Source organism: Kogia breviceps, chromosome 1, assembly GCF_026419965.1.
Source record: "Kogia breviceps isolate mKogBre1 chromosome 1, mKogBre1 haplotype 1, whole genome shotgun sequence".
NCBI lineage: Eukaryota > Metazoa > Chordata > Mammalia > Artiodactyla > Physeteridae > Kogia > Kogia breviceps.
In genome coordinates, this window is record NC_081310.1 from 16,329,489 (window position 1) to 16,347,132 (window position 17,644).

Sequence of the window (17,644 nt, forward strand, 5' to 3'; positions counted from 1 at the left end):
CTAGAGCCGTATGCACACATCTGGATTAGGACCTCGAAATCTGGTCTCAGGTCACTGGAGGACCTCTAGCTTCATGGAGACACCTTCTCTGGAGGTGAAGCTAGCTACAAATTCTATTGCAAACCCTCAATTCTCCACCCATTTCTCTTGTCTCCTGTGCAAAGACAAGGCCCTAGTGTGCTGAGTTTGATGCTGTTGTTGTTGCCAAATGTTGTCTAGTTTCCATCTTAAGAAAATTAATTTCATGTTTTCTACTTTCATATGAATGAGTCCATTGGAAATGACAAAATGAACAAACCTTGAAAGAAAATGAGAAAAGCAAGTAGGCAATGTGCTCTAGCTTACCTTGAAAGTGTTTGTGGTAATAATGGCCATTTTTCATTTGTTGTGATAGTGGCTAAGATTAGGCTTCATCAAACACATGACTATCCCCAATTTTTTTTAAAAGGAAAGTTCTGTGTATTTAATACCACAACAACTCCCCAAGGTGGTGGAGTCCAAAATGCTTGAAAGTTAATATTTCAACAGAGCCTGAAAAGGACAACCTCGTTTTCCATGGAGAGGCAACGTGATGCCAAAGAAAGAACACAGAGCTAGGAGTCAGGCCCGTGAGTGTTGGACAGTTCCTCCTCCTGTGTGGCCTTGGGCATATCGGTCTCAACCCACCTGCTCTCATACATCTAATGCCTTGTCAGGCATTAAAATTCTATGATTAAAAGAAAAAGGGGCATATATCCAGAGAAAACTATAATTCAAAAAGATCCATGCTATGTTCATAGCAGCACTATTCACAATAGCCAAGACATGGAAACACCCTAAATGTCCATCGACAGACGAATGGATAAAGAAGATGTGGTATGTATATACAATGGACTATTACTCAGCCATAAAAATGAATGAAATAATGCCATCTTCAGCAACATGGATGCAACTAGAGATTATCATACCAAGTGAAGTAAGTCAGAAAGAGAAAGACAAATACCATATGATATCACTTGTATGTGGAATCTAAAATATGACACAAATGAAACATGAACAGAAACAGAATCACGGACATAGAGAACAGATTGGTGGTTGCCAAGGGGGAGGGGGTTGGGCGAGGGATGGAGTGGGAGATTGGGGTCAGCAGATGTAAGCTTTTATATACAGAACGGATAAACAAGGTCCTACTGTGTAGCGCAGAGAACTACATTCAATATCCTATGATAAACTATAATGGAAAAGAATACAAAAAAAGAATCACTCTGCTGTACAGCAGTAATTAACACAACATTGTAAATCAACTATACTTCAATAAAAAAATAGAAACAAAATAAAAAGAATCCACAAGATCACATGCTTTCTTTTAATCCTCCATGACTTCATATGACCATGAGAGGCAACAGAAAAACAAATTTCCTGGCTAAGAAAGGGGAGGTTGTCTTTTGGCGATTCATCCTTAATCTCTTTCTCAACTTGACAGCTCACTCTCCAGACTCACTGCATATTGGGATCCTTTACTGTCCAGGTCCAGGATCATTCTGAAAATAGAAATGTTTTTCTTACACGGCTGGGCAGCAAGTGTTCAGAACACGAGTGAAAGGCTAGACAAATCTCTCCATTGTCTAAATGTCAAGATTCTTGTTATCACCCATCTGTGAATCAGAGATTCAGAAAACAGAATCCCTGCTTTCTAAGACAAAGAAGCCTGAGGTCTGAGTGATGCCTTGTGCCCCATGTGGAGCCCATATTTTTGAACCCAGCAAGTGTAACCAATACCCCTAAATTCAAAAAGAAATAAACACTGAAAAACTCTGTAGGGTAACAGCATCAGTGCTCTGTGCTTAGCATCCCTTCCAGGTACTGAGAGGAAAGCTTATTCAGTGCTGGTGGTAGTTAGTGCAGTGAAACAGCAGAAAATCTGGTGAAAACTCCTTATGGCATAATATTTAGTGGAAAAGTAGTATATACAACTCTGATCCAAATTATATTTAAACATAAATGTAAATGTTTTTCTTTGTATGCATCTTTTCCAAAATTCTTACAGTAAAATTTGATTAATTTTGTTGTAAAAAATACAACCAATTCCATTTTGAAACTATAGAAATATTTAGCATATCTACGTGAGTTGAGAAGTCACCCCAGTTTTAACTTGTATTTTTCTCAAAATTTTATCCACGTATTGATGACTTTGGCTTGTTATGCCAAAAATTTACATGCTTTTTGCTAAGCACAGGAGAGGCGGATATTATATTACAGCATTTAAATGCTCTCTTATTCTATTGTGCGTGTGACCCTGTAGGGCAAGTTGGAAGATGAGGAGTAGCAACCATAAAATTCCTACCATCAATCTCATAGTACTTGGCATTATATGAATATTTGCCTGCAGTGGTTTATTGTGCAATAACAAAAAGGGTGTGTGTGTGGTGGCTTTAAAATAGCTAGTTTACAAACATTGTATCTTTACAGATAAAGTTGAATATGGTCAACTTTCCTGAATCAGTGGGGTGGTGCTAATGAAATTACAATTAGAGAATCGATAAAAATAGACAGAACTTAAATACAAAAGACTATGTACTGTACAATTCTATTTATACAAAATTGTAGAAAAGGCAAAACTAGAGTGTCAGAAAGGGGCTCAATTGTTGTTAGGGGGCTGGGGGTAGACAGAAGGGGTCTAATACAAAGGGACACGAGAACACTTTAGGGTGGAGACGATGCTGTATCTTAATTATTGTGGTGACGTGATTCTGTACAAGCGCTCATCAAACTACACTTTTAAAATTGGTCAATTTTAGTGCATGTAATACCTTAATAATAATACCTTAATACCTTAATAATAATAACATAATAACTTAATAGGCATAAAAGAGGAGGAAATGGGCAAGATTTGCCTAGACCTATTCATTTGAGGCAACACCTAAAGTTGTAGAAAGGGGACAAATTGCAGCATTTACCATACATGGTAAGAGTTCCATCAAAGACGCACAGGAGGATCTTCAGCTGACATTTTCCTTGTTTATCTCTTGACTGGTTGATGGGATTTTTGTTCGCTCAGTCCCATAAGAATATAATCTCCATAAGAAGAAATGTCCTACTTTCTCTTGCTCTTAGCTGTATCTTAAACACCTACGATAGTGTCTGGCATATAAATATTTTTGACTGAATAAAATAAACAAATACATAAGAAAATTTCAGATCCCAGTAGGTGCTATGAGGATGCCTTATAGTAAGGAAGGTTCCCAATTAAATTTGTCCAAACGAAATATTTTCTGTACGGTGACCCCGGATAATAATTTTGAGACATTTAAGTTTTTCTCTCTAGACTCCTCCCTTTTTAGTTGCAAGCAGATAACCAGGCCTTTGTAATTTATTGAACCTGAGACTTATAGGGTGATAAACAAGCTGTTTGAAATGTGTTACTCTTCAAGTCTTTGTAAAATCATGAATTCAACCTAAGAGGTTATATATCCCAGGGTTGTTGGGAAGGGAGGGAATACCGTTAAGTAACAAAGGGGAGAAGGGAAATATCCTGTGGACTGAAGACGGGGAGTTACTCCAGCAACAAAGGAATGCCATGACTGTGCGAAAGGGTCACCTTCAAGCCAGAGGACCCCTTTTCCCAGGAGAGATCACCCCTTGCCTAGACTGCTACAGGATTTCATAGTTGTTCAGCGAGCCCACAGACAGATACCAAAGACAGACTCTGAGCTGCACCTGAACTGTGCTCCTTTCACACTGGCTGGCGGTCAGATGAACTCCATCGTTACTGCATTTCCCTTCTTCCCCCAAATCACCATCTGAAACCTCTGGATCGTCCATCTTCACCCGGACACTCGTCCTTTGCTGCCTGGAAAATCTCCCTCGCTCGACTCCCCGTCCTCTCAACCCTTCTACTCCGCCCTACGTCCACCAAAACCTGTCATCAGCAGACTCCCTACATCTTCAACCTCTTCCCTCAGGATTCCTTTCACATCCTGTTCAACTGAAGCTTGACTGACCTTAGAAATCTCTCATAGGGTGGCTGCTTTTTTTTTTTTTTTTTCCTGTGGCACATGAAGTAGCCAAAGTATTCTTCCCGTGCCTCTTTGCCAACCTTGCTTCTCCTTTTTTAAAACCACATCTTCCTTGAAATGTCTGCTCCCACTCAACTTGTTTTGTCATCCTCCAGTCTCAGCACCTTATTCGCTATGGATTTGAGCACCGTTCCCATCCTTGGTGACCTCAGCAGCCACATAGACTTACGGCTCTCACCTTCACTGTGTATCGGAATGAGCTGGAATGCTGGTTGAAAATACCAGGGCTGATGTCCTATCCCCAGGGATTTGGATGTGGTTATTCTGGAATAGGAATTCCCTCTCAGTAGGAAGTGGATCTCCCACCTCAGTGCCCTCCCATCTGCCCCACGGAAGGAGGCAATAGTGCACCAGTCTTCGCGTACAGGGGTGTCCAAAGAACGGGGAGCTGATGCTCTTCCCACTGCCTGATGGAAGCAGGCAGGGCTTTGATGCCGGCCACGCGGTGTCAGAGGCTGAGTGAGGGACTGCCTTTCTTTCCCACTCTGCCAAGGGGCGCTCTGGTTCCCTCACCAGGGTAGCGTCAGCAGAGCCCAGCGGACAGCTGCACCTCCACCCCCATCGGCAGCAAAGAGGCAGAACAAGGCATAATGAGGGGGGAGGAGGTAGAGCCTCGTGTCCGTAGGGCCCCGCAGCCACAAAGCTCATGCCAGATCTCCACTCCTCCCTTCCCTGGTATCAGCAGCGCCCAACAGAGAGCTGAGCTGACACCTGCATTTGGAAACTACTAAGCAACATGAGTGAGTTCTACTTTTCTTGGTTGTTACTATATTTTTTAAAGGACAATCACTTGTTATAATGACAACCAGGAATATTTGCACCTTAAATGCGAAAAGACAATCAACAGACTCTGAGACCACGATGAATGAGGTGTTAAAACTATGACAAAGATTTTTTTAAAAGCCATCTTAAAATGCCTCAACAGTAACTATGCATTTCTTAAAACAAATGAAAAACTAGAAAATCTCAGGAGACAACTGTAAGTTATATTTTAAAAGGACAGAATGGTATTTATAAAACTGGAAAATACAATCGCCCAAATAAAAACCTGGCTGGATAGGTTCAATAGTAGAGTGGATATGATGGAAGGTATGACAGAAGAAGAAGAAAGACTGTATTAATGTCAGATAAAGTGGACTTCAGAGCAAAGAAAATCACTAGAGGCAAACAGACATTACATAATGGTAAGAGGATTAATCCACCAGGAAGACATTAACAATCCTGCATGTGTACATACCAAGTAACAGAGACTCAAAATACATAATAACCGATAGAGTTGACATCTTGATTCTGGGTATTTCACATGATCCTTTTGAGCCACAATGTCCTCCTCTGTAAAATGCGGCTCTTAAACACCTGTTGCGTTGCCTGGTACATAACAAGTGCTCAGTAAATAGAGCACTGGAAATCTTAGCCTCCCATGGCCATGTGAGAAGCCTGACCAAATGGTCCAGGCCACCTGATCTGTTTTACGCAGAGGAAGTCTCTCCTCTCACCACAGAGCAGCTCAGGATTCAGGCTACAGCTCACCAGAGAGCTCAGGGCTGCTCGAGCCGAGGGCTGCACGGGGCTCCGCAAAGCTGGGTTTCAAGTTCCTGGCACAGCCGAGCAAAGAGAGTGCTCTTTATAAGCCAAAGGAGATATGGGTGCCCAGCTGGCCGCTGGCCTTGGTGGCAAAGCCTCTGGTCACGTCAGTGTAGACTTCAAAGACTGTCACGTCTGCCAGATAGGACCAGTAGGGGAGCCTCAGGCTGCGAACAGGAAGGATGACAGACCACTAGTGCTGACCAGACTCAGGACAGGTGCCCTACCCAGTGTCCTCTGGGAGTAAGCAGGTTTTAGTAAGTGCTGGGGAATCCCAGGGAAGAGGAGGTGTGGCAGGGGGAGGGGTTTGAGGACAGTGGTTTGTGGTTGGCTGAGCCTCCCTGAACCTCAGCATTGGCTCTCCTCTGTGGAAGGGTCACCATCCCTCCCTCTCAGCCTGAATGAGATGATGAAAATGTTCCCCTGTGTGGCGTTCCCACCGTGACCACTCACAAACTTCCAAGATAGATGAGATCAGAGTGGAGATGTCTACTTTGAAAACACCCTATGAATACAACCTTATCCGCGCCTATCTTGACCTCACACTAGTATTTAACAAAGATGATGCTTGCCTCCTTTTTGAAACACTTCTCTCTCTTGCTTTCTTAATTTCCTAATTCTTTCTGCTTTCTGGCTATCCATTTTCATACATGGTCTAGTCATCTCTAAATATGGGAGTTCCTGCCACCTGGACTGTAGCCTCCTTTTTCTCTTCTGTCTGGAAAACCTGCTCCAGGTTTTAATACCTGGGTGTTAAAACCCACCAAAATGAGGTCATATGCTATCAAATTTTATACCTTGTATCTCTATCCCTGGCTTCTCTCTTGAGATCCAAGTACTTATTCAACATCTTGATTTAGATGTTAAGATCTTAAACCTAATAAGTCAAAGTAGAAACAATAGATTTTTCCCACTAAGCTGTTCTTCCCGGCCTTCCCCATATCAGCGAATGGCACCATGATCCGCCTAGCCATTAAATCAAAAATCTAGGCATAATTTCTAATTCTTTTTCTCTCACATCCTATATCCAAACCATTAACAACCCTTTCCATGTCTAACATATACCCTTAATACGTCAATTTTTATTTCTCTCCACCGCAGTCTGAGCCACCATGATCTCTCACATAGAATTTTACTGTAGCCCCCTAACTGGTCTGTGCATTGACACTCTGACTCACATGTTCTCCAACAGAACTAAAAGGGTCTTTGAAAAATGAGTTCTGATCCTGTTATTACTCTGTTTAAAATAGTACCATGGCTCCCCATTTCGCTGGCACAAAGTTGAATGTGCTTGCCATGACCTACAAGGACATATTTAACCTGGCCCTTCCTAACCCTCTTATCTCAGCATGTCCTACACCTCCCCTGCTCACTATGCTTTATTCATGCTGGCTTTTGTTGCTCAAAGGAACCTGGCTTCTCCTGAAAAACTTTCCCCCTTATTGTCACATGGTCATCTCAGTCGCACCATTCATATCCCAGCTCAAATGTCACCCCTTAGAGTTTCTCTGACCTCTATGTAAGGTACCCCACTCCAGCCATCACCCTATTCCAAATCATTCCCTATTACGTGACCCTGTTTTATTACCTTTCTAACACTATTATCTGCAGCTATCCATTTTATTTTTATTTACTTATTTATTGTTGTCTCACTCACAGAGAATGCAAGCCTCAATAAGAACAAGGACTTTGTCTGCTTTGTTAGGAATCCCTAGTGCCTGAAACAGAACCTGGCACATAGTAAGGGCTCATTAAATATTTGATGAATGAATGAATGAGTGAATGAATGAATGGATGGCATGTCTAGGAAGGCTGGACCCTGGAACCTTACCACTGGACAAATACTCTCTTGTCTTGGGTGATGAAGCCACTCAATTTCAGAAGGATGAAATAAGAAGGCTGAGTTCTTAAGGCCTCTTCCATCTGTACCGCTGGTTTATTAAGGACACACAGATTGGGTTCAACTGTCACCATGGGAAGGAAGTGGCAGTTCCTTGCATACAATTCGGGATGCACTTTCTACTCGTAGAAATGAGAATCTGAAAGTCTGGAAGGATCGAGGTAGCCCACTTTTCTCTTTTGGTTGCTTGGTCATTCAAAAATCCAGGGCAAATCTTGCCACGGCTGAGGAATACTGCCTAGGAGATGGTTAGCTCCCATAGGGAGGTGAGTGTTTAATGGAAAGGCTTTATGCAAGGTGGAATATGTCTTCATGATGCATGATAGTACCCGTGTCACTAATGAAGGCTCTGAGACCAGGAGTCCAAGAATAATTTGTTCAAATGAAATAAAGCCTGTTACTTTTGCCAGTATTCTCCTGCTTCGTTGCTTAACACCAACCAGGTGATGTAATCTGTCCCTTTCTTGTTTACAGGGATGTTTCTAAAGAGGCAGTCAAACACTGCCTCAGTCTGGTTAGGAATAATGAGGCCACTGCCTGGCTCTTAATTATATCACCGGCAGAAGTCAGTGCTAGAGGAGAGTAAAGATAAAGAGGAAAGCTATCCTATTTTTAAGGATGTTCCAAAGGATTCAGAAACATGTGTCCTTAAAATAAAGATGATAAGATTCAGAAACAGCCATATGAACAGGAGTCTGAAATGCTGGGGTTTTGGTAATAGTTCCACTTTTCCTTTAGAGGGCAAAGTTACCTGGTTGGAGAGGGAATGGAGTTCTGGTTAGCTGCTCCTTAATGGATTTCAAAAGCCTTAAGGTGACTCACATGAAAGATCATTCCTAGCAATTTCTAGTCAATCTCCAGAGGAGACACAGAGTCATACACTCATTGGTATCTAAATTCTGCGAGTCCTCTTTTCCCACAGAGGAAGTTTCTCTACTTTGCTGTGTTCAGAGCCTTTCTACACAGGAGAATTTATGTTCATCTTTATATTCTTTCCATGCTGTTACTACTTTAAAAAAACACAGAGTTCAGAGCCAAACATTATCACCATCATCATCATCATCATCATTATAATTGTTACTATTAATTTCAGATTACTGCTATTAAATAACTTAGGACAAATTTGCATATCAGTCTTGAATCTTAGATTTTGAATGAAGAGGGGATGGTTTGGGTAAACAATGTCTACCTGAAAATTTATTCTATAATGGCATAGAAATGTAAGCTGAAAAGATTTTTAGAGTTTATTTAGTGCAGCTCCCTTATTTTTAATATGAGGAAACGGAAACACCTTTACCTTTATGAAGGTAAAGCAACTTGACCAAGGTCATGTAGTGTATCCAGTGCAACGTTTTTTGGATGAAAAGAACAGAAAACCTGATTTATTATAAACTGACCTAAACAATGATCAAATTTATCTTACTAAAATGAAGGACACGTATAGGGCGGGAGTATTAGTTTTCTAGGGCTGCTGTAGCAAAATACCATGGACTGGGTGGCTTAAATAACATATGCTTATCTTCTCATAGTTCTAGAGGCTTCAAGGTGCCAGCAGGGGTGGTTTCTCCTGAGGCTTGGCTTATAAGTGGTCACCTTTTCTGTGTATATGCATCATTGGTATCTTTTCCTCTTCTTTTAATGACACCAGTCCTATTGGATTGAGGCCCACCCATCGGCCCTGATTTAACTTCAGTTATCTCTTTGAAGACTCTATCTCCAACTATAATCACATTGGCAGTTAGATTTTCAACCTATGAACTTTGGGGACACAATTCAGTCCCTAACAGTGAATGCAGTTGGCCTGGTATTTTCTGTTTGGGGTGGTTATTAATTATTTATGCCATTTATTTAAGAGATACAGGCCTATTCAGATTGTCTATTTCTTCTTCTGTGAATCTGGGGAAAATGTATCTTTTAAGAAATTGGTCCATTTAATCTAGGTTATCAAATTTGTGGGCATAGAGTTGTTCATAGTACTCCTTTATTATACTTTTTACGTCCATAGGATCTGTAGTGATGTCCTCTCTTTTGTTTCTAATATTTGTAATTTTTGAACTTGAAGTTCTTTTATTCTTAGCCTGGCTAGAGGCTTATCCATGTTATTGATCTTTTCAAAGAAGCAGCTTTTGGTTTCATCGATTTTTTCTATTGAGATCCTCCTTTCAATTTTACTGATTTCTGCTCTAACGCTTATTGTTTCTTTTCTTCTGCTTACTTTGATTTAATTTGCTTTTTTCCTTCTAGTTTCCTAAAGTAGAAACTTAGATTACTGATTTTAGATCTTTCTTCTTTATATATATATCAGTATATATATATATATATCAGTATATATATATATATATAATCAGTATATATATATAGAAATCAGTAATATATACACATATATATAGAATCAGTGTATAAATATGTATATATATGTGTGTTTTTATTTCCTGACTTTCTATTTTGTTCAGTTGATCTATTTGTCTACTTGATGGCCATACTATACCATTTTAATAACTGTAGGCTTATAATGTCTTGAAATTATGTAGTGCTGACTCTTCAACTTTGTCTTTCTTTTTCATTCATTTTTTTGCTATTCTAGGATTTTTGAATTTTCATATGAATTTTAGAATTGGATTTTCAATTTCTACAAAAAAGTCTGTTGGAAGTTTGATTGGGATTTCATTGAATCTATAGATCAATCTGGGAAGAATTGATAATAGTGTTGCATCTTCTGATCCATGAACATGGTAGATCTCTCCATTTATTTGGATCTTCTTTAATTTTGGCTCAGCAATGTTTTGTAGTCTTCAGCATATAGGTCTTTCACATCTTAGGGGTAACTTAGGGGTAACCCTAAGTATTTTGTAGTTTTTGATGCTATTGTAAATAGCTCAAGCCCCTCTCCTGTAAGTCAACTCATTGCATGTGCAAATGTTATCTAGCTCTTTGTGCATCACTCTGTGTTGGGGCTTGGAGAATTGTCTAAAAAATTGCTGATACTCTTGCCTCTGTACTGCTATTACTCTGAATAATAAATAAACTGTCCTTCCTCTCTTACCCAAGAGTCTTGTGTCTTCTACCAACATTCATGAAATTTTGGCAGGCTTCTTGTTACCTTGCAAATAAGATATAATCTCATACCCTTAAGTTTTTGACAGATACTCTAACCAATACCCTGTGAGTTGTGAGATTTTGCCAGTCTGTCTGGTGGGAATAGGCACCATTCCCAGTCCCACGTGTGCATAAGTAGCTGTTGACTCTAATTCTTTTGGGTGGTTCTTGGGTAGTTTCTCACATGTATGTGTTGATCAGTACTGACCTAAGTCCCTGAGGGACCCTCTTCACAGATCTCCTGAGTTGTCTCTCTTCTCTCTGGTACTCTATCCTGCTAACTGTAGTTACCTTGGTCTTCCCTGACTCTCAGCTGTATCTTTCCAACTTGAAAAGTCTTCCAGGCTCAGCTTCGACCCCCTCTCTCTGTGCCCAGGTCTGGAAACTTTCTCCAAGCAGTATGCTGAGGAGATCATGGGATCACCTAGTTTGTTTCCCACCTCTCATTGGTCATTATCCTTCATTATCTAATGTCTGGTTCTTGAAAACTGTTGCTCTGTTTATTTTGTCTATTTTTTGTTTCAGGTGGGAGGATAAATTTGCTCCCTGTTACTCCACCTTGACCAGATGTGAAAGTCATATGAATTCTTTATGTAGTCATCTCAAAATCGATTTTCTGTCTTGTTCACATTCTATTTACCTTTATATTTTGGTCATTTTCTTAGATACACAGTTTTTGGTTTTTATATAATTAGATCTATTGTTCTCTTTTTCAGAATTACTTCCATTGATTTTAAACTTGGAAAGTTGTTTCTACAATCCAGTAAATCAGACTTTCACTTCTTTTCTCTTCCTTATATTTATTTCGTATTTAATTCTGGAATTAATTTTAGGGTAAGATGTGAGCCTCTAATTTCTTTTCTCACTAAACAGTTAATTTTACTAAAATAAGTTTTGCAGAATTTTTCTCTTCTCTCTTTTCCTCATGATAGTTCCTGCATAATATTTTAAGTTTTTACATATTCTAGAATTTGTTTCATTATCACTTATTTTTTCTTTTGATCTGTACATTTTAATTATTGTAGCTTTATGTATAGTATATTCTAATATCTGAACAGGCAAGCTTTGTCTCAAGACTCCTCTTTTTAAAAAATATTATTATCATTTACTTATTTTGAACCTTAGAATTATTTTATCAAGACTTTGCTCTTTTCCTTTCTTCTCCCCAAACCTTCCAATGGCACTTTTGTTGGAATAAATAAATAGCTTTAGAAAATTTGATCTGTCTTTCAGGAATATAGTACATCATTTCTTTTTTTTTTTTCTTTTTTTAAGTTTTCCTTTACATCTCTTGTTAAAGTGACAAATCAATTAAATAGTTATGATTTCTTTTCCTGTGAGTCCACATTTGATGACAGTCACTTCTTTGGGGGAATGTGTCCCACTAGTGTTTAGAGACCTAGCACTGCTCTTCTCGTAACTCTCTATCCTGACCCCTTGTTCTTGTGCCTTCCCACATAGCAATGCTGATGATATTCCCTATGATCCTGAGATATCTTCTTTCTCTTTACTCTCCTTTTATAGATTCCTTTCTCTGTAGAGAACCCAAGAATTCTTACTTAACCCAGAATGTCTTTCCAGAGCATGCAGACCTTGCAGACCCAGCACCCCCTGCTCTGGATACACTGCAATTACCTCTCCCTCTTATCTGTTCCATGTCCAGTAGTTCAAAGCTCTTCAGTGCACTCACATCAGCCAAGCTGCAACAAATCATCCAGAAGAAATTATTTTATCTGTTATCGTCCTATAAATGTTTGCATGTTAACAAGGAACTCTACTCTGAATACCCTCCCTCTTCTAAAAATGACTAAACCTTAACGGAACGGTTTAACGGTGCTGCAGGCTGGTAGGGACAGTATTTGGGTACTGATAATATTTCCATCACAACACTGATCTTTGTATCAGTAAAGGCCAATCAGGAGATGGAAACCACTTAGTAATTTGATTCGGAAAGTTTAATATACAGAATTGTTAACTTTAACATTGGATTGGAATAACAAGGGATTGGCTAGTAAGACGTGAAGAGAACTCTAAAGAAGATAGTAATAGCAGATAAAAGGAGCAGAGAGATAACAGCACCCAAAGAAAAAGTGTGCCCCCTTCCCCTTTATAAATTCTGGGTGTTAAAGAAAAACAAGAAATGCTCTTCCAGGAAAATGCGAAGCTTAGGGAAAGCCTTTAGAATACGCCTGGCCGATGGAACACGATGTAAGAGTTTGCTACATTAGCCGTTTGACTCATTAACTTTGTGAATGATTGTATTCTGTCATTCATTCATTCATTTCTTCCAAAAATATGTTTGGGTTCTTACCACGGGCCAGGCTCCGTTGCTGGCCTCGGGGTAGGATAGTGAATGATATATGGCCCTTATTATCCAGGAGCCGACAAGTTAGGGAAAGGAAATAGGGGCAGCTTGTGGGAGCAGCTTCTAGGGAAAGCGAGGCTGGGAAAGCTGGTGTCAAAGGCTGACCTCAGGGAGAAGCTGGCCCCCGGAGGGAGGCAGGAGCAGTTCGCGGAGTGCAAAGCTTCCGTTTTCTCGGTCTACACCGCGCGGTCGGGCGCCTTGAGCGGGCGGGGAGGAGCTAGGTGGAAGGGAGGGGTGAGGGCCGGAACCGTTCACACCCGCGACCCAAGGGAAGAAAGCGAGATTCTATTCGGTTTGCAATTGGAAGCCACTCAGGGGTTAATCAGAGGGAGATTATCGGGTCAAAGTTTTAAGAAAGATCTGGAGTTGCTGGCGGTGATCAGAGGAGAGGGGAGGACATTCTCATATTCTAACTATCGACCCCTCACGCAACTGTCCTCGCTTCCTCGCTTCTAGTGCGTTTAGTAGGCACGTTTGGGACGTTAGCCCAACACCATAAACCAACATGAAATAAGGCAGCAGATACGGAAACAGCAGTGGGGAGGAAATGAAAGTGGACCGGGTCGGGTTGGGGTCGGAGTAAGGCGGCGGACCAGGACAAGGGCGAGCTGGTAGAGGAGTCTGCTGAGAACGTATATTCACTTATTTTTATTATTGTTTTTTACTGGAGCAGATAGCACGTAAAGACAACCAATCAGTCCACTTTCCAATCCATATTGTGAGCCTCCAGCCCCAAAACTCAAACAGCTCCGTCCCGGAACCTTGTTTCACCGGAACTAGATGCCGAAGCCGCTTGTGTTACCGCCGGACCCAAAGCTCACGGGACGCTTCCGGTTAGGAATCATGGCCGCGGCCGTTCGAGAGTCACGTGTGAGTGCCGGGAAAAAGCTGAAAAATTCTGTAAAGAAGAAGGGGAAGATGAAAATGGTATCCCCGGCTGCAGCATCGGAGCTGGAAGATAAGGACAAAGATGCTGCCGATAATGAAGGTAACGTACTAGGGCTGAGTTTGGCTGCTCAGAGGAAAGGCCGGCATGAGTTTGCGGGAAGTAGGGGATGCGAATGCATTTGCCGCTAGCCCTCGAATTTCGTCTCCTCAGGGCGGCGAAGGGGCGACTTTGGCTCCTTGAGGAGGCTTGGGAAAGTGGTGTTCAGGGAAGGGTCCCTGTTGCGTGTTAAAACTTCCAAGTTCTTTTATTAGACATTTTTATCGTTACTGTAATGAATTAAAACAGATGAAACTGTTGCGTCTTATAGCAGCAAAAAGAAGCTTACAGTAGCGAGGGACGAAAGGAAGGGGGATATTTGAAATTACAAGAATGAGTTAGTTCTCATATGGAGCAAGGAGCAAAAGGCCGAAAGAGGAAGACGAATGGTATACTTTTCAGATGCTTCCATGGCTCTCTCTCTCTCTCACTCCTTCAGTCTCTGATTCAATGCCTTGTCTGCGAGACTTGTCTCTGACCACCCTATCTAATGTACACCACTACTCTTCTCCGTGTCTCCCTGCCTTCACTTTTTGACTTATTACCCTGCTTTATTTTTCTCAGCGTTTCTCAAGCCCTCTGACATTGTATATTTGCTGTATGTCTCTCCCAGCTGGAATGTAAGTTCCATAAGAGGAGAGACTGCTCTGTACCCAGTGCCTAAGACAGTGCCTGCTGTGTTGTGCACCCTTCGCAGATATTTAAGTAAATGAGTGAATAAACCTCGACTTCCAGGACTAAGAAGAAGAAACTGTCATGTGGCGAGCATTGCTCTCCGAGGAAGGCGCCATTAAGACCTTCATAAGCCTCAGGGCCCGACTGTACTCTCCTTGGTATGCATCCTGGACTTTATGGTACAAAGGTAAAAAAGGAGATGGCCTTTGGCCAGATCGCTCCAGGGACCTGCTCAGTTACTGGGAGTCCCTGGTTGTTCCCTAAAGCTAGGAAAAGCAACCCTGGAGGGGAAATTGGTGCCTTTGAGGGAGAAGCCGAGAAGCCAATCAACCAGCTGATGCCGATAAGGCGTGACTAAGCCGAGAAGCCAATCAACCAGCTGATGCCGATAAGGCGTGACTAAGCCGAGAAGCCAATCAACCAGCTGATGCCGATAAGGCGTGACTAAGCAAATTCCCTGCTTTAGGGGTATATATACGGCTACGCTTTGTTGTTAAACTTGCTTTGCAACCATCAGTTGCTTGTGCCCTTCTGATCCCATACCTTGGTGCGTTCAGTTCCCTACCCCCTCTCGTCGATTGTTGCTACACTTTGAGGACCCACCGCGGCTGGCGGCAAGTGGCGCCCGAACAGGGACTTGACAAGAGGGACGTCTGAATCTCGGTAGGTGAATCCCCGGAGTGAGGAGTGAAAGTGTGGCCACATAGTAAAGTTGATAGTAACTCGGGGCAATAGTCAGAAGTAAAAAAATATGGGGCAAAAAGTATCCAAGAAGCGACCTGAGATCACTGATCAAGAGAAGGAGTTGTCCACCAGTGCTTTCCAGGCTTTCACAGCTGGAAATTATGATGTCTGTCTGCAACATCTTGCCTGCCTACAAGATATAAACAAAGACGATTATAAAATAATTTTGAATACGGCAGTAGCTGAGTTTTTCAAAGGTAACCAGACAACAACAGATAGTTTAAGACAGACACTTAACCAATTGAAGAATCAGGTGCACTCGGCTGTTGAAGAAATGGATGGATTAGATGATCTTGAAAACAGTATGTTGTATTACAATCAAGCAGTCATCCTGTATCATGTCCGACAGTATACAGAAGCCATATCCGTTGGTGAAAAACTTTATCAGTTCATAGAACCTTTTGAAGAAAAATTTGCCCAAGCAGTGTGTTTTTTTGCTCGTAGACCTGTATATGTTAACCTACCAAGCTGAGAAAGCTTTACATCTTCTTGCTGTTCTAGAAAAAATGATTTCACAGGGCAACAATAACAAAAATGGAAAGAATGAGACTGGTAATTACAGCAACAAAGGTGGGTCTAATCATAAAGCTGAAAGTGGAGCTCTAATAGAAGCTGCAAAGTCAAAGATACTATTTTTGTGTTGAAGTATATGTAGGAGGACAAGGGACTTTACAGGCCGGCCATAGTTCAAAGGTAGTTAAAGCTGTTACAAGTTTGAAGTTTCCCTCCTTTTTTCCTTCTGATTTTCCCCAATCTGATTTTGAATTCTCAAATCTGGTGCACCTTAAAATTATAATAATGGTACCATTTTAATTTCTTCAGTTTCTGTTACTAGTAATAGTTTGGTTTTTTATAAGCATTGGGATTTGGGGATGTTTGCATTGTCTTATTCTTATCAACCGGTTATTACTTGTGTTACACCCTCATGCCTTGCTAATAGGAGATTTACAGATTGAGTTTACTTCTGGTTCCTTAGGATATAATATAACTTGTCAGAATTGTATTTTTAGTACTTGCATTCTGCCTATGAAAGGAACTTTTTCTGTTATGATGTTAAAACAACCTTCCTATGTAATGCTGCGTGTAAATATTTCTGAACCATGGTATCATAGTACTAGCATGCAAGCTTGGCTAGAATTATCTGAAGCTTTAAAAAGACCTAAACGATTCATTGGAATATTAATATGTAGCATATTAGCCTTAGCCGCTTTAACAGCCACAGCCTTACCCGCTTTAACAGCCACAGCCGCTACCACCGGTTTAGCATTAAATAAAACTGTACAACAAGCACATTATGTTAATCAGTTGTCTAAAACTACCAGTATTGCATTAGCATTACAAAGTCATATTGATACTCAACTAAAAACTGAGGTTGATGAGTTAAAAAATGCTCTCATAGGTTTAGGAGACCAAATTATGGCTTTAAAATGGAAAATGCGTTTGATTTGCCATGCTAAATATACTTGGATTTGTGTGACTCAACACGCTTATAATGAAACTGACTGGGATTGGAACAAAGTAAAAATGCACTTTAAGTGTATGGACTGATGGACACATTAGTTTGGACATACAAAAACTTAATGCGGAAATACAAGCAATTCAAGAAGCTCATCTACAAGAAGACAGGCCCCGACAATTAATTCAAGGACTCTTGGATCATCTTCAATGGTTAAACCCAATGCATTGGTTTCAAAATGGACTCACAGGATTGATTACCGTGGGGTCATGTGTATTGTTGATGTTAATTGACTTACCTTGTTTATTACGCTTTATTGTTGGCCATCTCGCTGCTCTTCGTTAGGAGGTGTATGGGTTGAAATTGCATTATCAAGCTTTAAAAAATAAAAGAGGGGGAAATGTGGCGAGCATTGCCCTCTGAGGAAGGCGCCATTAAGACCCTCATAAGCCTCAGGGCCCGATTGTACTCTCCTTGGTATGCGTCCTGGACTTTATGGTATGAATGTAAAAAAGGAGATGGCCTTTGGCCAAATCGCTCCAGGGACCTGCTCAGTTACTGGGAGTCCCTGGTTGTCCCCTAAAGCTAGGAAAAGCAACCCTGGAGGGGAAATTGGTGCCTTTGAGGGAGAAGCCGAGAAGCCAATCAACCAGCTGATGCCGATAAGGCGTGACTAAGCAAATTCCCTGCTTTAGGGGTATATAGATGGCTACGCTTTGTTATTAAACTTGCCTTGCAACCATCAGTTACTTGTGCCCCTCTGATCCCATACCTTGGTGCGTTC

The 17,644-nt window shown here is 41.1% G+C and overlaps 1 protein-coding gene and 1 long non-coding RNA gene across 3 annotated transcripts in view; one reads left to right on the forward strand and one right to left on the reverse strand.

Annotated features, from left to right (window-relative positions):
• The window catches only part of LOC131755439 (uncharacterized), a 54,276-nt gene extending 41,089 nt beyond the window's left edge, over positions 1 to 13,187 (reverse strand). The window contains exons 1-2 of the long non-coding RNA XR_010839398.1: positions 13,106 to 13,187; positions 12,271 to 12,335 (exon numbers count right to left, since the gene is read on the reverse strand). This is a non-coding gene — a long non-coding RNA (uncharacterized lncRNA). The remainder of the gene's footprint in view (positions 1 to 12,270; positions 12,336 to 13,105) is intronic.
• A 62-nt stretch (positions 13,188 to 13,249) lies between these two features.
• The window catches only part of RRP15 (ribosomal RNA processing 15 homolog), a 52,105-nt gene continuing 47,710 nt past the window's right edge, over positions 13,250 to 17,644 (forward strand). Inside the window, exons 1-2 of one of the 2 annotated variants that reach the window (XM_067027743.1) lie at positions 13,254 to 13,292; positions 13,674 to 13,988. In XM_067027743.1, the coding sequence (XP_066883844.1) occupies positions 13,781 to 13,988 (208 nt within the window). In that variant the 5' untranslated portion in view covers positions 13,254 to 13,292; positions 13,674 to 13,780. Of the gene's footprint in view, positions 13,989 to 17,644 lie in introns of both variants that reach the window. The other variant, XM_059061951.2, reaches the window with a different exon arrangement.